Source organism: Echiichthys vipera (genome assembly GCF_963691815.1).
Source record: "Echiichthys vipera genome assembly, chromosome: 11".
NCBI classification, from domain to species: domain Eukaryota; kingdom Metazoa; phylum Chordata; class Actinopteri; order Perciformes; family Trachinidae; genus Echiichthys; species Echiichthys vipera.
The window spans coordinates 16251951-16273887 of record NC_139836.1 but is presented as its reverse complement, the minus strand read 5'-3'; the positions used below and the strand labels follow the sequence as shown (position 1 = coordinate 16273887).

At 41.1% G+C, this 21937-nt stretch overlaps 5 protein-coding genes across 8 annotated transcripts; 1 reads left to right on the top strand and 4 right to left on the bottom strand.

The window, feature by feature from the left end:
- The first annotated feature begins 1277 nt into the window (after nt 1–1277).
- LOC310953400 (adenosine kinase-like) lies at nt 1278–9785 on the top strand. The gene is made up of 11 exons (XM_083922430.1): nt 1278–1414; nt 3650–3724; nt 4788–4841; nt 6573–6651; nt 6771–6943; nt 7032–7140; nt 7262–7432; nt 7542–7577; nt 7680–7794; nt 7911–7997; nt 8108–9785. The coding sequence occupies exons 1-11, from the start codon at nt 1299–1301 to the stop codon at nt 8230–8232; spliced, it is 1140 nt and encodes a 379-aa protein (XP_083778556.1). The 5' UTR covers nt 1278–1298; the 3' UTR covers nt 8233–9785.
- Nucleotides 9786–9964: 179 nt separating this feature from the next.
- LOC310953637 (dual specificity phosphatase 29) lies at nt 9965–12171 on the bottom strand. Of its 2 annotated transcripts, none has more exons than XM_083922728.1 (4): nt 11981–12171; nt 11224–11414; nt 10924–11147; nt 9965–10428 (listed from the first exon to the last, which is right to left on the bottom strand). In XM_083922728.1, the coding sequence occupies exons 2-4, from the start codon at nt 11400–11402 to the stop codon at nt 10193–10195; spliced, it is 639 nt and encodes a 212-aa protein (XP_083778854.1). In that variant the 5' UTR covers nt 11403–11414; nt 11981–12171; the 3' UTR covers nt 9965–10192. The 2 variants fall into 2 exon arrangements, with proteins under 2 accessions (XP_083778854.1, XP_083778855.1); XM_083922729.1 differs by having other exon boundaries at nt 11224–11409.
- Nucleotides 12172–12454: 283 nt separating this feature from the next.
- Nucleotides 12455–16647, bottom strand: dusp13a (dual specificity phosphatase 13a). Of its 3 annotated transcripts, XM_083922725.1 has the most exons (6): nt 16577–16647; nt 16177–16302; nt 15845–16086; nt 14542–14758; nt 13904–14121; nt 12456–12903 (listed from the first exon to the last, which is right to left on the bottom strand). In XM_083922725.1, the coding sequence occupies exons 2-6, from the start codon at nt 16299–16301 to the stop codon at nt 12674–12676; spliced, it is 1032 nt and encodes a 343-aa protein (XP_083778851.1). In that variant the 5' UTR covers nt 16302; nt 16577–16647; the 3' UTR covers nt 12456–12673. The 3 variants fall into 3 exon arrangements, with proteins under 3 accessions (XP_083778852.1, XP_083778851.1, XP_083778853.1); XM_083922726.1 differs by lacking the exon at nt 16577–16647 and having other exon boundaries at nt 12455–12903; nt 16177–16558; XM_083922727.1 differs by lacking the exon at nt 12456–12903 and having other exon boundaries at nt 12948–14121.
- Nucleotides 16648–17962: 1315 nt separating this feature from the next.
- LOC310954066 (dual specificity protein phosphatase 13A) lies at nt 17963–19120 on the bottom strand. The gene is made up of 3 exons (XM_083923365.1): nt 18976–19120; nt 18591–18808; nt 17963–18504 (listed from the first exon to the last, which is right to left on the bottom strand). The coding sequence occupies exons 1-3, from the start codon at nt 19098–19100 to the stop codon at nt 18293–18295; spliced, it is 555 nt and encodes a 184-aa protein (XP_083779491.1). The 5' UTR covers nt 19101–19120; the 3' UTR covers nt 17963–18292.
- A 386-nt stretch (nt 19121–19506) lies between these two features.
- Nucleotides 19507–21765, bottom strand: LOC310954065 (dual specificity protein phosphatase 13A). The gene is made up of 3 exons (XM_083923364.1): nt 21486–21765; nt 19816–20030; nt 19507–19718 (listed from the first exon to the last, which is right to left on the bottom strand). Exons 1-3 carry the CDS (start codon nt 21692–21694, stop codon nt 19510–19512), a joined length of 633 nt encoding a protein of 210 aa, XP_083779490.1. The 5' UTR covers nt 21695–21765; the 3' UTR covers nt 19507–19509.
- Between the last annotated feature and the right edge of the window lie 172 nt (nt 21766–21937).

The following is a 21937-nucleotide window of genomic DNA, read 5'->3' as shown; positions in this document are numbered from 1 at the left end:
CAGACATTGTATATCAAACTTATTATTATTTATAATAAGCTATATCTTAGGTTGTTCCTTTTTTTTACCCATGACTGTACTATGTTTAACAGACTCAATTTTATTTTTACATTTGTTTGTTTAAATATATTCATTTTGACAATCCCTAAACATCTACTTTCTATTCACTCAGAAGCTCTGCGCTGTCAACAACAACAAAGAAACAAACAGGTGATACACAGAAATAAAGTGACAAATGAGCAGATGTCTCTAATGTTATTTTACTTTATTTTTAATAAACATTTCACTATTACTTACTATTTAGATATTTTACTTCTTAATTTAGGTTATTTATTCAGTTGAATCTGTTTTGTTCTCAGTTGTATTGTTATAAACTAAAAAACTAAATGTATGCTGCACTATTAAATTTTGCATTTAATAAAGACAAAAAAGGTAATACTTTCAGACACACACACACACACACACACACACACACACACACACACACACACACACACACACACACACACACACACACACACACACACACACACACACACACACACACATAAACCAAAAGAACAATAATAAATAATGACAATAACAGCACTTTTTGAAATCCACCTGAGTTGAGAACATTATAGTGCAGTTATTTATCTCATCTCAAGCGGATGAAGATGAGATGAGATGAATAACTGCACTATAATGTTCTCAACTCAGGTGGATTTCAATCACAATGTTCAATAGTAATAGTAATATTTTTCCTCTGTGCCTTAGTGTGAATTCAAACATTTAAAAATATTGTATATATTGTTCCTGTTATTCTTACATTTTATATTTCCCTGCGTTTATATTGTTCATATTTTATATAATTTATTCTTTCTTATTGATGCTTATTTTATGTTTGCTATCCACAATATTATTATTATTATTATTATTAATAAATATTATTATTATTATCTTATCTATTTTACCATTTTAACAATTTTATCAGGTGAAGAACTTTGTCACTTTGTCTGTAAAAAAGTTCTATATAACATAAACGTATTATTGTTAACGTAAAAAATAATAAATAAATAAAGTACAGCTTTAAAGTCTTTAATCGGGAAGTTTTATGGTTTTATTTTAAGTTTGAATTCATTGTTTGTTTGTTTTTAAGTGGGCGGTCACGTTTCCTGCCAACCTAAATGTAAGGCTTTTGATTGGTGGAGCTCAGTGATGCCTGCGAGCCTTTACTCGGGGTAAAAACACCGTTTCCCGTTAACGCGACCGCGTTGTTTCCACACCGGTTAAGGCGATCTCCGCGTGCACAGTCAGCCATGGCCTCTGAAGAACCAAGAGCAAAGAAACAAAAACGTTCGGAGGAGGAGGAGGAGAAGAAAGAGTCTCCGACCAAAGAGTCTCCGTCCAAAAAGACTCCTGCCGCCAAACTAAGGTGACCTACCTGAAATAAAAGAAAAAGCTAACAAACTGCCTCCGTGCAGCTGCGCGAGGAGACACGCGCGACCCTCCTAAGTTGTTTGCATGCTAATGTGCGCGCGCAAATCTTTTAGTTTACAAAGTGAGCCTGAACACATCATGAACGCGTGTGTGAAATGTAAGTGAGATTAAACATGTGGGTTTTTCAGAGCATTTCATGTGTGAATGTAAGAACTACCGCGTTATCTGTGTTGATAACGACCGGTGTAAAGTCCTTTGATGTCTTTGAACCCGCCGCTGCACAGCTGACGATCAGGAGCGTTTGGACACTTGCTGTTGTCTAATAACGTCCGTTAACTCTTGCAAGTGTGCCAAATATCTACTCCAAGGACCAACGTGACCACCGCCACCTGCTTCTGCATGTTTAAAAAGCTGCAGAAAGAAATACTTGCACTGATCTTGACACCTCGTTCATTCAGTGCCACGGATTTGCTCCGCTGCAGAGAAAGCTGAGCCATACTGCAACCAGCTCCTATAAACAGTGATCGCGAAGTAGTCACATCATCATCGTGTTGGTGAATATGCAATCTTTTGATGCCCTTTCCCCCCTGATGAAATCTGACTCCGGCATGCTGCATCAATTATATCATTGTATCTCAGTGGCCGCTATCATCAGCACGCTCATCACGATGTTATTGAGCTTCAAGAGCCAGCGGACTGAGGCTAGAGACTGCAGGGAAAGCCAATCATCAGAAAGACAAGCTATTGTGGCCCTTCCTCCCCCAAAGATGCCTCCAATCGGTCGGTCCCGAGTAGGAGGAGCCATGGTTGCAGGGGAAATCGATCTACCCTGCACGCTGAGCTGAAACTGAAGTTTTTTGTATGCTTAGCTCTTTCTGAGCTGGCTTTAGGTTGCTCAACAGGTTTTGTCAGTATCTATCCAGCACACAGACAGAGAGGCACACCATGTCTTCTGCACGGTAAGACCACGTTGACATATAGAGAATTGATCTAAAGGCAGACATGGGTTGTGGTTCTTCGGTGTAATTGGCTGCAGAAGCCCAGTAATTATCTGGCTGCACAGTGGCAGATGTGTGTGCTTTGTGAAATGATAGTGAGGGTGTGGCTCCTGCTCGATAGATGCATCTTCTGTTTTAACCATTGCAAAAACATGTCTGTCTCCCTCTCCTTTTTTTTTTATCCATAAGATATTTTTTCATGTTGCTTCTTTTTGCTGCATCAAACCTTGTGGTCAGGCGGGTCTGGAAGGAGACTTGATGGGAAACGATGCCGGCACATGTTCATGTGAAGTAGGCACATGTCAGCGGCTGTGTTCAGAAACTTGCTCCATCTGGGGTTTTCCCAGAAACACTGACAAGACTGTGGTGACATCAAGGACTAGCATTCAGAATTGAGATGACACCAAGACACAGATCTGCAATTAACATGCAAACACAATCTCTGGGTGCTTTTGTGGTATCGCACATGCATCATTCACTTCATTTGTTTACAGGAAAGAAAAAGTTGCAGACGGTCCCACTGGCTAATTGAATACTTATGTGAAGCCCATGGCAAACTAATCAAATATTCTCCACAACAGACAGCATCTAATGTTGACAGTTTTCTCCGAATGTGTTTTTTGGATCCTTCACCACTAACCACACATGGCAAACTGATCAGTGTTGACACAAAGGCTGGTTTGCTGTGCTGTTTTTAAAAGTGTGTTATGGGCATCACAAGACTGTGGTTTGCTATAATATACAGTACATGCCCTGTGTTCAGCTGTTTTCTCCAGGACAGAACAGAATGTAACTGTATAAAGAAAGACACGCGCAGCCTACAGCTGTCCTGATGTTGCTTTGCTGCGAATCTCATAACACGGTTACATGCATGACTAGCTGGGTCATTCATATCCTTTTGTAATGCTCGTTGATGAGTCATGCATGTTTCCAAACCATCTCGTTCAGACATGTTACTATTTCTGCTTCTCTGCGAAAGTGGAAGATTTTAAGTCATGTGATTGGAGTCACATGAAAACAAAACTATGGGTTTTGCAAAGGGATGGGCAACAGTGGTATTAAAAAACACAGCTCATGCAGTGGAGTGACCAGATGTGAATTTTAAATTGAAAAAAAATCTACAGTGAAGTTAATATAAAAGAAGGAAGGTAGCTAGTCTGTGCTGTCATGTTAAAGCCAGCCCATGTACTGTAGAGCTTTTTTTGTTTAAACGTTTCGTCTTTTTGTTTCAGCCCTAATTCACTCTTTGGGATGGGAAACCCCTTACTGGACATCTGTGCTGTGGTGGACAAAGACTTCTTGGATAAGTAAGTTAAAGCAATGGAGATTTTTCTCAAGAAATGCTGTCATCAGGTGGTTGTAGTGCCGGAATCCTCAATAAATATAAAGGCAAAGAAATAACATATTTGTGTTCTTAAGTCATGCAGTCCTCTTTTTGCTGCTGTAAAATCTCCAAAAAGCCCAGTTGCAATCAGATTAAGTGAAATATAGAAATATATCAGTGAAGTCACTCCAGTGACTGGCAGACCACAAGGCAAAGAGGTTTCTATGACGTTATTTAATCAATGGAGATACAAGATAAGGATTATGGGAGAAAACAGAGCACAAGAAAGAGCAGAGCGGACTGATCAGCGTCCGCAGAGCTGTATGTCTAACAGATGTGTTGCTTTAATGCAATAACACGCTGTCTCTCTGCAGGATAAATACCAGTGAGGGGATACATACTGGATTGTTGTAGCTGATTGAAACAATCAATGGCTTTCCCTGTTTTGTCATCATGCTCACACTATGAGTTATCGTTTATCAATGTAGTTAATTGGCTAAGCCTGAAAAATAGTTGGCAGAAAACAAAAAATGTTTACCAACAATTTGCCTTTTTCTAAGTTGACGTCTAAGGTTATGGGGTTTCTGCAAAGCAGTGATAATTAAGAGATTTTAATATAATTTCCTACCTATTTATTTGTTCATGTATTTACTGTGTATTCTGTGCATTACATCAGCACAAATCTACACAGTCAGAGCAGCTTTTTTCTGGTCTGTCCAAGCTCTGTCACACAGAGTTGACCAGGGCAAAGAGCTCCTTTGGGTTCCAGCTCAGAGTCCACTCTCAAACCCCTTGCGTAAACTACAGGATTAGAGCTAAACCAACCAACCACAGTTCTAATTCAGTCACATAGAATAAAGCAGGACTAAAGAGGCCCTTTAATCCCCAACCTACCTTTTTGTTTTGAGGAAACTGGACTTGCTTTATTGACCAACATTGATTTGCACTGAGTGGTGATACGTGGAAACAAAGGCACTTGCACAGAGTTTCTCAAAGCCTCTAAATGAATTAATGCATCCTTGTTGTCCCCTTTTAATGATTTGCAGGTACACTCTGAAGCCCAATGACCAGATCCTGGCAGAGGACAAACACAAAGAACTGTTCGTATCTCCTTTCTTACAACATTTGTTTCTCAGTTTAGGCTGTGGTTTGTAGTCTGTACAGGGAGAAAATTAGTTCATGGTGAAACCCAGTTTGTTTCCCTCTGTTCTGGAGCAGGCCAGTCAAAACAGGCGCACACGAGAAATCACCACGATTGAACCCCGTATCTTTATAGACGGCCAATGGCAGAGCAGCAGATCCAGCACACAGAGGCAGTCTAAGCCAATAGCAAAGCAGGACACTTCAACTCCCAGTCCCTCTTAGACAAGAGCTAGAAAGTAAACATTCAACAGCACAAGATAAGAAGGTTGTGTGTGTGTGTGAGAGAGAGTTAAACTGATATACTCTGACTCTCCACAGTTATAATTATGACATTTGTTATAGCCAGATGTTTCCATTTAAAACATAGATCCAACTTTTATGCATCTACTAAAGACAGTTAAATCTCTTTACATATATAAACTATTTATGTTAGAAGATCTGTGCTCATGATTCCCAGCTTTAGAGCCAGCAATGTTGTCAGGAGCTCAATGTTTATAGGGAAGCTGCTGGTCACTTATGTATGAAAGTCCTCACACCCTCAGTCCCTGACAATCTTGTTTTTACTTGTAACACTCTTTTCTTGTTTTATGCTCTGGGGTAGGGCGCTGTCATGTCAGCAATTTACCCCAGGGGAAGACATTTAATTGACACAACAGACCGTAAGCGATTTGGGTAAAAAAATAAAAAAGTGAGATAATATGATAGGTCACCCCCACTCTATTTCTTGCTCCATCTCCCAGATGTCTCCCCATCTGTAAACTCTGGCTCAGTCTCAGGACCTTTAACAGCAGTCAGCCTGTTATACTTTCTCCAACACTCACATAAACCTAGACTGCTATATTTAAACTGAATAACATGGTAAATTAGAAATGCATTAGCTCTAAATGCATCAAAGCACTGCTTCAGTCATTGTGTTACATAACAGGCTGGTGGTTCAAATGGTATAGTCAGTGATCTGGGGGAAAAATGCTTTCTAGGGAGAGACCAAACCGGCTCGCTTATCAGCACTAACCAGAATACCTCGCGGGTAGACTGGACTCTGATTGGCTATACCCTTCCAGGTGTCTGCTGAACGCTAATATTAGCCTAGCATAGCTATTATGCTAACTGGTGCTACAAATTAGACAGGCCCGGGAGAAGAGCGACTCAGTCACTGCAGCTCACGCTCACAGACCCCACTGTTAGCCCGCTCAAGAGACCAGCTTCGAACAAGAGGAGAAATTCTGGTGTGGCAGCAACACAAACACAGATACAAGTACAGAGAGAATACGTCCAATAAAAGCTATATACATCTGGTATAAGAAACTTGAAAACTTTATTGTAGAAGTAAAAAAAATAATGTACTATACAAGAGCCATAAATGACAAAGTTACGAGGTAAAGTTACACCATATGATTATTAGCAGCCAGTCTAGTATCTAGTATAGTATATTCTGTAACAGTGTACACAGAATATACTGTGATTAAGTAATGATACTAAGTGGACACAATAAATGCAACAATATCATGCAAACCAGTACAAGAGCCAGATGATTAACAGTCACAGTTTGGTCAGTAGCCAGCTATAATTTGAAGCTTTGTATTTGTTTAGCGCTTAGTCAGCACCACAAATAAAGTTATTGTAGGTGAACAAGAAATTAACTTGGAAAATGTGAATTATGTCAATAACATGTGTGGCTCTGTGTGTAGATTTGAGGAGCTAGTGAAGAAGTTCAAAGTTGAGTACCATGCTGGAGGAGCCACACAGAACTCGATAAAGATCGCTCAGGTCAGTCACACACAAACTCACTAACTTTCTGTTCTGTCACTACATAAATGCTCTGAATTCCTGCTGTAATGGGAGTAGAGTTAATGGACTGAGGCTGATCAGAGCTGTTGTCACTGTAGTGGATGATCCAAGAACCCCATAATGTGGGCACGTTCTTTGGCTGCATTGGCAAAGACAAGTTTGGAGGGATCCTGAAGAAGAAGGCTGAGGAGGCCCACATAGATGCCCACTACTACGAGCAAGAGGAGGAGCCCACAGGGACATGTGCTGCTTGCATCACCGGAGATAACAGGTGGGCAATTGTAAAAATATATACATATACAATAAGCACATTTTGATTCATTGGATTCTCATCTATCTATAACCGTGTCTCCTCTCAGATCTCTCGTAGCTAACCTAGCTGCTGCTAACTGTTATAAGAAGGACAAGCATCTAGACCTGGAAGAAAACTGGGAGCTGGTGGAGAAAGCTAAAGTGTACTATATTGCTGTAAGTTTTACTTACTAAACCATGGTGTGTTGTTCAAAACCTTACTTCATGTGATCCATTAGAGCCCGTCAAGATATATAAAGCAGATTTGTCTCGACCCAACATCACCGTTTTCTTCCAGGGTTTCTTCCTGACCGTCTCTTTGGAGTCCATCCTGAAAGTGGCGAAGCATGCCTCTGAAAACAACAAGCTGTTTTGCCTGAACCTCTCTGCGCCCTTCATCTGCCAGTTCTTCAAGGATAACCTCATGCAGGTTATGCCCTATGTGGATGTGCTGTTTGGCAATGAGACAGTAAGTTAGACTTTGACAGTAAATGTTTCTCTACATATTGGCTGCCTGTGCAGTGCTATGTGTCCGCCAGATGTTGATGATTAACGCATCTTTTATTTTTGTCCTTCAGGAGGCAGCTGCATTCGCGAAAGAGCAAGACTTTGAGGTGAGTGCGTCTGTTTTTAGCATTTGCAAATGATTAGTGCTGCATTTTGCATGCAACGTGTGCGTAATCAATCGGTTGTGTTAATGTGTATTTTGTCTGTAGACCAAGGACATAAAGGAGATTGCCAAGAAAGCCCAGGCTTTGCCCAAAGTCAACACAAAGAGACAGCGGATTGTGGTGTTGACCCAAGGGAAGGATGAAACTTCTATGGCCCATAGTAAGATTTTCTTTTGTCTGTTTCTTTCCTTATATTACTTATTTTTCTCAGACTCTTATTGTCCGCTGTTAGAGTTATGTTGCAGACATATAAATGTTCTTCACGTATCTGTTCAGGTCACAAGGTGGAGACATTCCCTGTACTGAAGATTGACCCCAAGGACATTGTTGACACAAACGGTGCAGGTGATGCCTTTGTAGGAGGTAAGATTCAAATCTGTTTTCGATTGAGACATTTCTGGGCTCTTTCTACGGTCTTTTCGGTGTTTTCCTTGGATTTCTTTTAAAGTTTTTTTTCTCTCTCCGTGCTGCAGGTTTCTTGTCTGAGCTGGTCAAGGAGAAACCGCTGGATCAGTGCGTGAAGGCGGCACACTACGCTGCAAACGTCATCATCAGACAAGCAGGTTGCACCTTCCCAGAAACCCCCGACTTCAACTGAGGGTTCCCGGACAACTTTGTCCATCAGCCTGAAAATGTCATATTCACCCTGCCATACACAACTCCGACCCATAATTTCCACTATTTTCTACAATTGCTACACTCAATTCTCATAGCCATATTTCTTTCCAATCAGCCACAATCCCATTTTTTAGTTCATCCGCACATAATTTCCTTCCGATTGTAAGTTGGGGGCCACCTGGCGTGTGTCTGTCTCTGTTCTCCACTGGGGGCTGCTAGAGGATTGTGCAGCCAAGAGCCAATGGAGAATTGTTTATATATAAATGACCATAGAGGAATCATGATAACATCACAGGATGTGAAATTTTTTCTTTACTCAAAGGATCTAAATGGGAATTTTTTTTTCATGGACAGTTGATTTTTTTGGCTCTGACACATCTGGCTGCACTGAAGCCCATCAGACTGCTGTGAGCGCTCATGTTGACCTCTCACGAGTCTGTTGTTTCTTCCACTTGGAGACAGAATCAAAGCACGAGAAGTTAATTCACCAATGGGAGGACACATTATACACAAACAGATGACTAACGAATACCATGTCAGTCAATGGAGGTTTTGGATACTGCATTGAAATGTGCAGTAGTGATTTGTTTTGGACTTTTTAAAAAAAGTTTAAATATTCCTGATTATGAGTTTATACTTGATTAAATTAAATTTAACAGGCCAGTTATGAAACCAATGTTGTTGTTTTTTTCTTTTAAGTACACACTTTTTAAATGTGTCAAAGTCTGTGCCCAATAAGTGATGTGTGATGACTGTTAAATGTCAGCTTACTGTGTCAATGATATTCAGAAATTACCTTCAACTTTACCAACGTGGAAGTTTGTTCTGTTGAGCAGGTGCTTCTAGTAACAAGTGTCTTTTTCCCCTTCCTCTCTGTAAACGTTACAAAGTTTGCTGAGGCTTATGAGAACCTGCTTTTGTCTGCAGGGAAACATGCAAGCTAGACTTGTGATGGGCAACTAGAGGCTTGTAGAGGGTGGATAAGGACGCACAACATTTCCTGAATGCATGTAAGCTAGAACGATATTATATTTGAATGTTCTCTGCCAGAGGAACACTGGGTATTAAAACTGCCCTATCGTCTTGTTAGTTAGTGGCATGTGTTCTTTCTGGGTGTGTGTTGATCTCTTGCAGTACCATAGAATATGTAACCAGACTTCAGGGCCGTCCACTTCGCTAAATCAGATGTAATGGAGCCAAACATTTCAAACCATCTGTTTTAACCTGAATTTGTGGTATCTTCTGCGTATGGTAAAGTCTGTGCAACACTGAATACTTGAATACAACTATTCTGAATATAGATACTAAAATGTCACAATGATGAGGGAGAAGTATGTTTTCTGACTCCTACAGAGTTGTTTTGAAACTTGTATCTGTTAGTCCATCTGTTAAATAAGTGGTTTCTTTCCATATGTTTTAAATTCACCAAAAAGCCTTATGTGACAGTTTGTCCCCGGTCTCAATTTCACTCAAGCTGCCCATCTCTGTGCTCGACTGTGACCTAAAATCCACAAATAAAACTTACAGCAATGACCTTTTTGCTTTTTCATTTCATACCATTCATTTCAATACTTTACTCTCAGATCAAGTCTGACATTGTTCTTACATCCCTGCAGATTCATTTGCAACATAAAAATGCAAGGCAAGAAACAAGGATGCACACATCAAACACAAATTGCTTCAAGTCAACTTTAGTAAATTCATTTTAGGCTTCTTAGTTCTCACCCCTGATGTCACAACATCTAAGTGTCAAGACCTGCTCTGTGCTTCACCTATTAAAATCTGTTCACTTATACACACTTTGCAGATGTAGAACAAAGCCCATTCTTCTGACTGACATTGTGAAAAACAGTTTAATAATGCAATATTTATAGAAACATACACATTTTTGTATACCTGAGATGGATTCAGAGAAAATTTTAAGTAAGCCCAACTATTATCTATTGTGTGCTATTGGTGTTACATCTCTCTCTTTTTTGTCTCAGCCTCTCCTCTTGTAACGTGATGTCCAGGGCTCTGAGCTGTTTCAGGAAGCCGTGATTGGGCAGGATGCAGCGGCGCTGTCGCACATGCTCTATAGCATCCACTACATTTAAGCTGTGTTTCATCATCAGGTATGCCAAGACCAGGGTCGCTGACCTGCTCCGACCCATCACACAGTGCACCAGCACCTTATCTAAAAAGAAAAGATAGATGGAATCATCAGAAACATAGTTAAACATACACGCTTCTCCCTACAGAGTTTATCTCGAATAAAGGTCCCATTTCTTTATAATAAGGCAGGCCGAGGTGCTGTATAAATATTGTGAAAGTATCGAAATACACACAGCCTGTATTCATAAACTGTGCTTTTTAATGAGCCGTAGGGACTTCTGTAAAGTTGTGATGTCACAACTATACTATATATATAGGTAGAAAGTGCTGTTACAGTTATTCCCCTGGCTGCAGTGACGGTGCAGAGATGCTGAGAGCGCTGACCAATAAGAGCAGACTATGCTTTTTCACGAGGGGGTCTTAAAGAGACAGGTGCTGTGAAAACAGGTACATTCGGACAGACAGTATGAGAAAAGTAATGTGTTTTTTTTACATTATGTTCTAGTAGAAACCCAAAAAGTATGAACCTCAGTATAATATGGGACCTTAAAATGTTTTGATTTCCTCCAGGACTCACTCTGTGGGTGACTGAGGGCTTCGTGGATGAACTGGGTTGCAGGGCAGAAGTACTGGGAGATGTTGAATGTGGGTTTGTCATCAGCCTCTACACCGTAGTACTGGATGTCCACGTCTGTGTAGTAATCGGCACCAGTCAGCACATTATTCCACTTTCCCTCTGCTGCATTGAGGACATGTGTAATACCCAAATCCCTCAGGCCATGTCGCTCCAGAGCTGTCTTCCTGTTTTCGTGTAACACACAGACTCAGTATGAAGCTGTCATTGGAAGAACGAAACCATCTCTGTGCATTTACTCACTCGTCCCCGATGTAGACACTGGGCCAGACCTGGTTGACGTGTGCGTACTGAGCCCCGGTGCCGGTCCAGAACAGCTGCTCCAGGTCTAATGTTCCTGGTGTGATGTAGTCGCTGTCTGGGTCCACCTTCACCGCCGTGTACGGGTTCCTGCTTCTGGACTTCACCTCACAGGAGGACATAGCTCACCTTTGCTGCCCCGAAAACAAAAAAGGTCTGAGCATTGTTATCTGCGCCCCAAGCTGTATAAATCTATTAACACTTATACACCAGTGATATTTTGCCTACAGTCTTAGAGTTGCAACCGTCAATTAACAGATTACTCAACACAAAATTCCTAGGCAACTATTTTCATAACTTATTCATTATTTTAAGCAATAATTCCAAAAATGTACTCGTTCCAACCTCTTAAATGTGAACACCTGCACTGGCTTTCTTAATTTTTCAAAGGACATTAAAGTGAATTTCTTTGGGTTTTGTATTCTAGGTCGGACAAAACAGACATTCTGACATTTTGTAGACAGTCAATCTATTAATCAAAAAAATAATCAATTTGGATGGATGGATAACCATTATGGTCATTTGCAAAGAGTGGTGGTGTCCCAGGATGAACTCAAGCTGGTGATGATCACTTCAGGTGTGTGATCCACTAATGATATTGGCTGTCTAAAGAGAAAAACACACTGATGGCTCAGTGTTCTCCTACTCAAATAGGCAGATTGTTTCAATAAATCAACTATGGCAGAAAGAAATTACATACCTCTTTCTTGTTACTGTTGAAAGCTTTAAATCCGTTCCTGAGAAGGATCGCACACTGCCACCTTTCCTCAGTAGGTGTGTGTGTGTGTGTGTGTGTGTGTGTGTGTGTGTGTGTGTGTGTGTGTGTGTGTGTGTGTGCGCGGCAGTATGTCTCTCAGGGATCCACCACACCTCCCTCCACAGTAAGCATGAAGGCTGAAATACAGATCTGGAATGGTAACTGCTCTCTCTTGAGCTCTGTGTTTAAGATGGTATTTTTAGGCAGCTGGGCTACAACACCTGACCTCAACAACATGACACACACACACACACACACATACACACATAGATCCTTTCTCACAGCCTCCATAGTGTGATCTTATTCTTAGTAATGTGATATTGATTTCTTTCTGCAAGCCTGTATGGAAAAGAAACATGCTGATGGATCATGAAAATCAAAAAGAAGTTTGGAATGGCATGTTGCTTAATTGTCATAAGAATGTCACTTATGTGGACAGGTGGGGGGAGAGTTATTTCTGGAGACATAAAATTTAAAGCATTCAGTTGTTATAATGTTGTTGGGACAGAGATAATGTAAAATACACTTCTTGTAACAAATGGCACACAGGTGACACTTCTATTTGTCTGATTTTATCACAGAAAATGTGGATTCAGACAGAACAGTTGCTCGACAAAGGTGAGAGGGCATGCACCGTCATGATGTGTCAGCGTGATCCCCTTCTGTGATCTGTCTGCTCTGTGCACTGAGGCTCAGCTCTAACTGCCTCAGCTGCTCCAGAAATCCAGAGTTGGGTCCGATGTCTTGGTTCAGACGCACAGCGGTGATGGCCTCTGCCAACGACAGGCCCTGGCAGATCACCAGAAATGCAAGAACCAGCGCTCCAGAGCGGCTGACACCCATGGCACAGTGCACAAACACCTTCCCTGGAAGATCCATGGTGTAGAAAATTTGAAATACTTAATGAGTCATTTATTTATTTATTTGCTTATATTCTTATTTGGTCTATCCAAAGATATGACAAATTTATCAAACAATAGTTGGCAGAAAATATGTTAAAGGGAGAGTTCTGATTTTTTTGAAGTGGGGTACTTATCCATAGTCAGTGTGTTACCTACTGTAATGGCAGCGGCCTCACGCAGGCCCAGAAACTAAGCAATGTACTGTTGTGTATGGGGGCAGCAGCTAAACATATATATTTTTCAAATCAATATCAGTTTAAGTGAGCACTATATTTAGAATATTTTCACTGCTTTACCTTGTCATCAGACAGCCCTGTTTAAGCGGTGGTAACTGAAGCTGTTCTATGCTCTCGTCAAAGCCACCAGACTCCATTGACAAAAACAGTAATTTTACCTTGCAGAGTATAGAAGTTGCTCAGTTACTTGGTTTATGTTATTGTGTGAACCTAACAAACTATCTAACTGACCGATGCGGTGGTATACCATAAACTCCCATGTTCTGTGAGGTAAAATGACTGTTTTTGTCAGTGGAGTCTGGAAAGGTAAAGCAGTGAAAATATTCTATATTTTTTTTCTTTCTTTTTCGGCGACCCTTACGTTACGGCTACAATACGTTTAGCTGCTGCCCTCGTCCACAACAGTACATTGCTTAGCTTTAGTGACTGACCTCCTGGACAAAACTGGGGGCGAGGCGACCGTCATCTACTGTAGGCAACACACTGGTATGGAAAAGTACCTCATACAACCTGACAACGCGAATATCAGAACTTTGCCTTTAAATCAAAGGTGGAAGTGGAGGTTGAGATAATCCGCCGCTAAAAGCTCTAATACATAACATTCAACGTACAATTCAAACATGTTTAGATATGTTGTATGATGTTAGAAATGAGTACCCACAAATAAAGCATGAACTAAGCTTGTACGCACTATGAAATGGCTTCTGCTGTCGTATTTGCACACTGACCATTTTTGTTCAGAGCACTGTCTATGAACTGTGCAGCAGGGTTGAAGAAAGGTCTGAGGTTGAAGTCCGGATGGTCTGCAGCTTCGACACCGTGGTATTGCACATTCAGGTCACTGTAAAACCTTTGACCTGTGTTGATTCGGTGTCGTCCTGCAGCAGCATTTAGTATGTGAGTTACACCCATAGACGAGAGTGTGGTTTTATCCCGTGCCACAGACCTGCAGACACACACACACACACACACACACAAACACACACACACACACACACACACACACACATCCTGATTCATTGTAATATCTTTTCACAACCTTTCAATCTGCTGCTTGTAATTTTTCCACTCACTCATCTCCGATGTACAGGTTTGGCCAGACTTCATTCACAGGTGCCCCTGGCCTCCGGTTTGTCCAGAGCATATGCCTCAGCTCCGTCAGAGATGGTGATTCCTCCTCCTGGGCTGAGTGACTACTGTAGCGATAAAGATGTTTGTGTTTGTGTGTGTGTGTGTGTGTGTGTGTGTGTGTGTGTGTGTGTGTGTGTGTGTGTGTCTGTCTGTGTGTGTGTGTGTGTGTCTGTGTCTGTGTCTGTGTCTGTGTGCAAACATGTATGGCTTTGTGTGTGCCTGCCTGTGCCTTTACAGTGTCTGGGCCTGTCGTTGCCTTTTCCTCTCCCTCTCAAGGCCCATGTCGAGGCTGCGGAGCTGCAGCAGGAATCCTGGGTTTGGACAGATGTCTCTGTGTGGCCTGACGGCAGCCACCGCCTCCTGCAGCCTCAGGCCCTCAGCTATCATCAGGAAGGCCAGCACCAATGTTGCAGAGCGGCTCACGCCCATCAGACAGTGGACAAACACCCGTCCTGGGACAGAGACAGTTGCTGTTACGTTCAGCACCAGATATACAGCGACACCTGTACAATCTAGTGCAATTCAATACAACAGCCCTGCCATAACATCTATGTCAGAAATCTGTAAATTAAACTGTATGTTTATTACTGAGAGATTAGTGACAGGTGGTGTTGTACTGGACTTGGAAAGTTTTTTTTTTTTTTACTTGTGTCCTTCCTATATACAGTATACAGTTACATAATGAGGTCAGAATATCAGAAATAGCAGTATAATGCAGTCCAGTACACTGGCTACTAATGACTGAAATGACAAAAAAAAATGTTATAGGCATTATCAAATTTGACTGTACGGCAGAGCAGTTGTATTGAATTGCATTAAATTGTACAGGTGTACCTAATATAGTTAGTGTAAAATACTAAGATGACTGTAAGTGTGACCATGGATGGATTATGAAGCAATGGGCCCTGGGCACAGACATGCAAGAGGCCCCCCACTCTGTCTACTGTATGTAGAAACAAAACACCCAAATTCAAAGAGTCAACTTTTAGTTGTTTTGTCATTTAGAGTCTTTTTGTGGTCACTGCATTTCCACTGTAATAGGGAAGGTTTTTGTTGCCACCGTACTCTACGGGGGAATTGTTGGGTCCATGTAAATCATAAATAAGTCATAGACTGTGGTCTATACCTAGTCTGTAAAGTGTCCTGAGATAATTTTTGTTATGATTCGGCACTATAAATAAAATTGAACTAAATTGAATTGAATTTTTAGTTGTTTTGTATCTATTTTAAGTCATTTTGCATCTTTTTGTGGTGGTTTTGTGTCATTTTTTAGACATTTTATGTTTCTATTTTGTCATTTTGTTTCTCTATGTGGTCATTTTACATCTATTTTTAATCATTTTGCATGTCTTTGTCAGCATGTTTGTCTCTATGTGGTGGTTTTGTCTCTATTTTTAGTAATTTAACATCTCTTTGTGGTCATTTAGTGGGGTTTTTTCAGCACCATTTTATGAGTCGGGGCCTCTGACCTTATCGGCCCCTGGACCTGTGCCCGGTAAGCCCGTTCAGAAATCCATCCATGAGCATGACTGACTTGCCTCCCATGGCCAGTGCCGCTCTGATGTATCGTGCTGTTGGGTAAAAGAAAGGACTAAGGGTGAACTCTATTGCATCATCAGCCTCCACCCCATAATAATCCACCACCATGTCTCTGTAGAAACGTGGGCCGGTGTTGACATAGAAACAGGGGCCGGGGCCATGGTTGGGGGGTCGGTGAGCAGCATTTACAATGTGAGTTATGCCCAGACTGTGGAGAACGCCCTTGTCACGAGCCGCCACCCTGAAACACAATCACACGTTCGCTTCAGTATGAGTGAAGGATGTGTATATAGACGTTTGCGTGCATGTTATTGTGCGTGTGCGAACCTACTCGTTGCCTATGTAAAGGTTAGGCCAGACTTGATTGACATGTCCTGTAGGTCGTCTGTCTGCCAGCAGGAACTCCTGCAGCTCTGAGACAGAAGGAGGTTCATATGGTGGATCCCTGAGAGACATACTGGCACACACACACACTCACACACACACACACACACACAGACACACAGACACACACACACACACACACACACACACACACACACACACACACACACACACACACACACACACAGACAAACAAAAAGCACATTCAAGGCATTCAATTGTTAAATTCTATACAGTTTCCCTGCTGCTTTTCATAACAATATACTTCTTCCCATGACCTTTTCTAAAAACCCAATACATAAAGTCATCGTCCGTTTTAAAGCCAGAGTAAACAAACCCAAACTAACCTGTTTCCACTCTGAATACGAACGTACCTCAGTTCAAGTACAAACTCTTCTCCTGCAGCGCTCGCTCTTATTTCTCTATAAACACTTACACCCACACATGACTGTTTCCTTTTATAACTCTGTAATCATACACTCATTTGTGACCAAACACGCTGCAGTTCAAGCACATTAAAACACACTGAATCCATTTGGGTTTTTTTACTACATGCCTGCAGTCTCATTCTTATGGGCAACAATGTGGTAAAATGATTATCCTGTGAACTTTAACATTAGCCCACTTGTTTAGTTTTCCATGACCGCCACAGACTGTTATGTAACACACCGCTGGGCTAAGGAGGTCTCTGCTCACGCCGGCTGCTCTGCTCGAAATACGATCGGGCCTGTGGATGACTTTCAACAGTAACTTTAGCCGCATTTGTTGTGTTTACATCATACATAATTAATTACCATGAAACAAAAATGTAGGTTATTCTGTTATTTGCATTTTGTGACAGTAAGTGTACAACATCCCCCATACAAATGATATGGCAATTTGTGTAATTAGTAATGCAATTGGATTACATTTGTTTTTTCTAATATAGGCTAAACTATTTGGAAAATTAAGTTCTCTCTAAACATCTTAAAACATTTTCAAGCATTTACAGTACTGACAAAAACCACAGATGTGTATTCTGCAGCATGTTTCTTTTGCGTAAATTGTTTTTTGCTCAAAGGTCACATTAAAAAAACTAAATATTTTAAAGTCGTAATGGAAAATGTAATCAAGTAATCCATGACAATGTTACTTAAATCTAATTGCATAATCTCAAATGTTATCTGGGCTGATTACAGTTACTTATTTTTTGTTATATGATTACATATTCCAGATTACATGTTATCCGTTACTTCCCAACCCTGAAAGTAACAGTGGCATCGCCTACAGGTTGAAAGAAATCTCTTTAAGCTACATTTCTTTGTTATGAGTTCAAATTAATTCAAAACTCAATAAAAGGAGTTATATAGGAATATTATCCCACTTTGTTTTAGAATCAGTTAAAAACACTGTTTACTTCTCTGTATTTATATATTACCTTCTGTTGTAATGAATCCACATTGAAATCCATTTAAATTGAGATTATTCACCTTAAAGGTTTTTCTTTTGTTGCAAAAATGTAAGTGGTGTTAATAACTGTATTACATTAATCTAATGCTTGGTTTGTTCAATAAATGAGAATAACGAAAAGTTCATTCGATCAAAAAAGACATACCTTGTTAATGCAAAATAATTTGGCTGAAACACAAAAAATCTCAGGTTTAAGGATTTCAGGCTTTAAGGAATCGTGTTAGGCAAGTATTTAATACCCATCCATACAGATTATTTAAATGAAATATCATTAAATATTTTTAATGGATATTCACAACAAATCATACAGATTTTATCTAAGTATTTACAGAGCTTGTGGAGGAGTCTAACAGGTATCAGTTGAATAAAGTTTGAATATTAAAACAAACCTCAGAGAAATATGAAATGGAGATATTTACAATGTTCACACAGTTTGCTGCTGTACCAAAAAGTTAAACCTTATAAATGGATGATGTCAAACTCCCGCCTCTAACAGCATCATACACATTCTGATAGTATTATTTACAGATATTGTCCTTTCCTTGAGTACAGTATAGCGTGTAACACACGGGAAAGAGTGCGGCTAATGTTGAAGGCGTTCAGAGGAGGTGATGTCACAGAAGAGGACACAACCGCCGTTTGAACGTCAGCTGTTCGTCCAGCTTGTGGAGGAGAGACAGGAAGTTCCTATTGGGGTAAATGGCTCGTTTTTGGACGACACGCCTCAGAGCGTCTTTCAGGGGGAGACGCTGATACAACATGAAGTAAGCCAGGACAAAAGTGGCCGAGCGACTCATCCCCATAATGCAATGCACCAGCACTTTTCCTGTAGAGCAGAAGTAGAAATGAAAAGGGGAATCAAGGAAAAAGTCACCGTTTAATGGGACAATTGGTGGCGCTTATCTACCGTACCATCTTTGCTCTTCATGGCTTTACGTATGAAGTCGGCTGCAGGTTTGAAGTACTGACTGAGGTCAAAGGTGTCTGAATCCTCTGCTGGGATGCCAAAGTAAACGCAGGTGTTCCTGTAAAAACTCTGGTCACCGATGCTGCCCTGCTTGGAGTGAGCGGCGTTCAGGACATGAGTGATGCCAAGCTTTTGTAATGTCTTTCTATTCTGTGCCACGGCCCTGGAAAACACACAAAAAAGAGACAGACAAAGGGAACATACAGGAAACGATATTAAGATGCATTTACGCAGGTTCTGTATTTTAACAAGCTAATAAAACAGATCACTTTCTCTCTTGCAGAGCTCGTGAAGGTTTCTGCAACAACTCTAAGGATGCAAGACACTCACACATTTCCTATGTACAGGTTGGGCCAGACTTCATCCACTGGTGTGAGCTCCAGTGTGCAGGAATCCAAGATGAGCTCCAGTTCTTTAATGAGCGGCAGGTTCTGTTGCTGGTTGCACCCTGACATTCTCCCCGGGACACAGCAGTGACTGCCTGTGTCCGCCGTCCTTTAACCACCAGAGTCTGCCACTCAGTGAGCGACAAGAGCAGGTGGTTGTTTAAATGCTGCTTGCCTCCAAAATTAGCTCTCTGTGTTCAGTGACTGCTCTCTGACTGGATCTAGAGTTATTTACTTTTGCTGTTGATTGTTCACTGATGGGCCAGAGGGAAAAGACAAGGACTTTCTCTGTCACGATTGAGGTCACATCGAGAGAGGACAAGGGAGGGGAGAGGGAGAACACAGTTGAGCTGTTTAGTGTATAGATATAGTAAGTGGTACAAATGGAGGGATGGTGTGAATAAGGATATTGGCTTCTGCAGACTAAGGGGAGGAAGATTCTAAGGATGTACTATGTATTGTTGCTCCTCGCTTTGTTTCATTTTGACTTGATCAACCCTTCGTCCTGCAGTTTTCGGTCCAGGGCGATGAGCTGTCGCAGGAAGCCTCTGTTTGGGAAAATCCAGCGTTTCTGTTGCACAAAGCGCGTAGAGGACAGAAGACTAAGATGGCGATGAATCATCAGGTAGGCTAGGACCAATGCAGCCGAGCGACTCACACCCACAGCACAGTGCACAAACACCTTCCCTGGATATTATAAGAGACACAGACAAGCGCAGGTAAACCCAAAGTAGCTGTTTCTATGCGGTGTCACCTACTGAGAACATGTTGCGGCTTACAGTACCTCCTGATGTCAAAGCCTGGTTAATGAACTCAGCAGCAGGGTAGAAAAAAGGGGAAAGGTCAAATGTTGGAAGGTCGTTGGCTGGGACACCGTAGTACTTCACTGTTGTTCCATAAAAATCATCACTGCCCTTACAGCACAGTTTTCCATGCGCTGCATTCAGCACATGAGTGATGCCCAGCTGCCAGAGCCCGAGCTTGTCGTGAGACATACACCTGACAAAAAATACCCCATTTGATGTGTGATTAACAATTAATTTCATGTATATATATATATATGTGAACTTAAAGGTCCCATATTGTAAAGTGCACCAGTACCTTGTCTCAAACAAAATGAGGAAAGGAACATATAGTACACGCTTCTTCTCCAGAGAGTGGCCTCAATTAAAGGTCCCATATTGTAAAAAGTGAGATTTCCAATTTCTGTTTTCATTATTAAGCAGGTCGGGGTACTATATAAATACTGTGAAGGTATCTAAACGCTCAATCCATAGAAAAATGCACACATTAATGATAATTAATTGATTTAATTGTAGTTTGGATCTCCTTGTTCTGAAAAATTGTAATTATTTTCCATTGATGGATTATTAGTGATTCATTAATGATTCATTGCATAATAGTTGCATTCCAGATTTTCTCTCCTTCTGTAATTCTTTAGTTTGATTCAGTTTGGGTCTAGATGGGACAATTATGGGTTTTATCCTCCTTTTGTCAATATGAGGTTTTACCTTTTGTTCTGTCTGATAGTGTAGATAACAGCCCGAGTAGTCTTTTTGTTCCACCTTATCAATGGTGGTGGGATTTTTAGCTTAGTGTGGGGTGGGGTAGTTATGACTTAGGACCTCTGCCATTTGAACCATTTGATAGTGTTTTCTGAGAGGCCTTTGTTGGGCCTGGTGTGATTTCTGGACCATAAGGACAGTTTTTTGTGGGTGCTGATTTAAATGATCAAAAAGAAGGAACTGGAACTGAATAATATGTTTTGATATGCTCAGATTAATTCTGGAATTTACGGGGACTACGTCTGCTCCAAATGGTCATACAAAGGGTTGCTTTATTATTCCGGCGCCTGGTGGTCCTTGGTCCTTGAGACGGCTCTCTATAATATGCAATGTCACTATGTCTCTTTAAGCATTTGCCATCTGAATGTGTCTATGCAAACATTCTCTACCAAAGGTTTCTCTGATCAGATATTTGTTTTAAACGATATACGCCTAGAATTTTCTTTACTTATCATCGGGAAGAATCAGCAATTTGTGAAAATTTCATGCATCAGCCGTATTCAGAAACTGTGCCTTTAAACACCCGCCAGGACTTCTGTACGGTTGTGATGTCACAACTCCGCTTCATATAGGTAGAAAGTGTCGCTACACTCCTGTTACAGTTATTCTCCGGCTGCAATGAGGTGCAGAGACGCTGAGAGCACAAATGTAGAAGACCCCGAAACACTAACCAATCAGAGCAGACTGGTCTTCTACGGGAGGGGGTCTTAAAGAGACAGGCTCAAGAACGGAGCATTTCAGACAGAGGGTGGATACAGGTGTATACAGACAGACAACATAAGAAAAGTAATGTGTTTTTTTTTTAACAATAAAGCATGAAAACATGTTCTAGTATAAACACAAAAATGAGCACAAGATGGGACCTTTAAACAAGGCACAGGATACTCACATGTCCCCCAGATACAGGTTCGGCCACACCTCATCTCCGTGGCGACAGGAGCGTGGAGCTGAATGTAAAACCTCCTCCAGCTCCTGGAGAGACGGGATCTCCAACGTCCTATTTGAATCCTTTCTCTCCTCTCCTGGCTCAGTGTCCCTGACGTTTCTTTGCACAGAGTCTTCACGTCTAACCTCAGAGACTGACAGCATATCTGTCATTTCTAAGGTTATATAGGGTGTAAACTACTCTGTGATTTCCCCTAAAACCAAATCATGCTGTTGTTTGTCGCCTTTGCTTTGGTTGCTGCAGCGGCTGACTGTCATAAACAGGTGGTGCAGTTTGGCACTCAGTCAAAACTCCCACTCTTGGAATATGTTCAAGATTACGTTACTTTTTAAAAAAACACTGTGTATGCTATCAAATCAAAACCCAAATAATACATGAAATCCACTTCTTTGTTT

Bases quoted from the DNA above. Each gene is read 5' to 3' on its own strand.
- LOC310953400 (XM_083922430.1), top strand. From the start codon at position 1,299: ATGGCCTCTGAAGAACCAAGAGCAAAGAAACAAAAACGTTCGGAGGAG. The intron at 7,795-7,910 runs GTAAGATTTTCT...GTATCTGTTCAG, and splicing joins TGAAACTTCTATGGCCCATA to GTCACAAGGTGGAGACATTC. The intron at 7,998-8,107 runs GTAAGATTCAAA...TCCGTGCTGCAG, and splicing joins AGGTGATGCCTTTGTAGGAG to GTTTCTTGTCTGAGCTGGTC.
- LOC310953637 (XM_083922728.1), bottom strand. From the start codon at position 11,402: ATGTCCTCCTGTGAGGTGAAGTCCAGAAGCAGGAACCCGTACACGGCG. The intron at 11,148-11,223 runs GTGAGTAAATGC...ACACGAAAACAG, and splicing joins AGTGTCTACATCGGGGACGA to GAAGACAGCTCTGGAGCGAC. The intron at 10,429-10,923 runs GTGAGTCCTGGA...TTTTCTTTTTAG, and splicing joins AGCCCTCAGTCACCCACAGA to ATAAGGTGCTGGTGCACTGT.
- dusp13a (XM_083922725.1), bottom strand. From the start codon at position 16,301: ATGTCTCTCAGGGATCCACCATATGAACCTCCTTCTGTCTCAGAGCTG. The intron at 14,759-15,844 runs GCAAGTCAGTCA...TCTCTGTCCCAG, and splicing joins AGCGGCACTGGCCATGGGAG to GACGGGTGTTTGTCCACTGT. The intron at 12,904-13,903 runs GTCAGTGTGCAA...TGGATCTTCCAG, and splicing joins CAGTGCTCTGAACAAAAATG to GGAAGGTGTTTGTGCACTGT.
- LOC310954066 (XM_083923365.1), bottom strand. From the start codon at position 19,100: ATGTCAGGGTGCAACCAGCAACAGAACCTGCCGCTCATTAAAGAACTG. The intron at 18,809-18,975 runs GTGAGTGTCTTG...TGTGTTTTCCAG, and splicing joins AACCTGTACATAGGAAATGT to GGCCGTGGCACAGAATAGAA. The intron at 18,505-18,590 runs GTACGGTAGATA...TCTGCTCTACAG, and splicing joins AGCCATGAAGAGCAAAGATG to GAAAAGTGCTGGTGCATTGC.
- LOC310954065 (XM_083923364.1), bottom strand. From the start codon at position 21,694: ATGACAGATATGCTGTCAGTCTCTGAGGTTAGACGTGAAGACTCTGTG. The intron at 20,031-21,485 runs GTGAGTATCCTG...ATTTTTTGTCAG, and splicing joins AACCTGTATCTGGGGGACAT to GTGTATGTCTCACGACAAGC. The intron at 19,719-19,815 runs GTACTGTAAGCC...TATAATATCCAG, and splicing joins CCAGGCTTTGACATCAGGAG to GGAAGGTGTTTGTGCACTGT.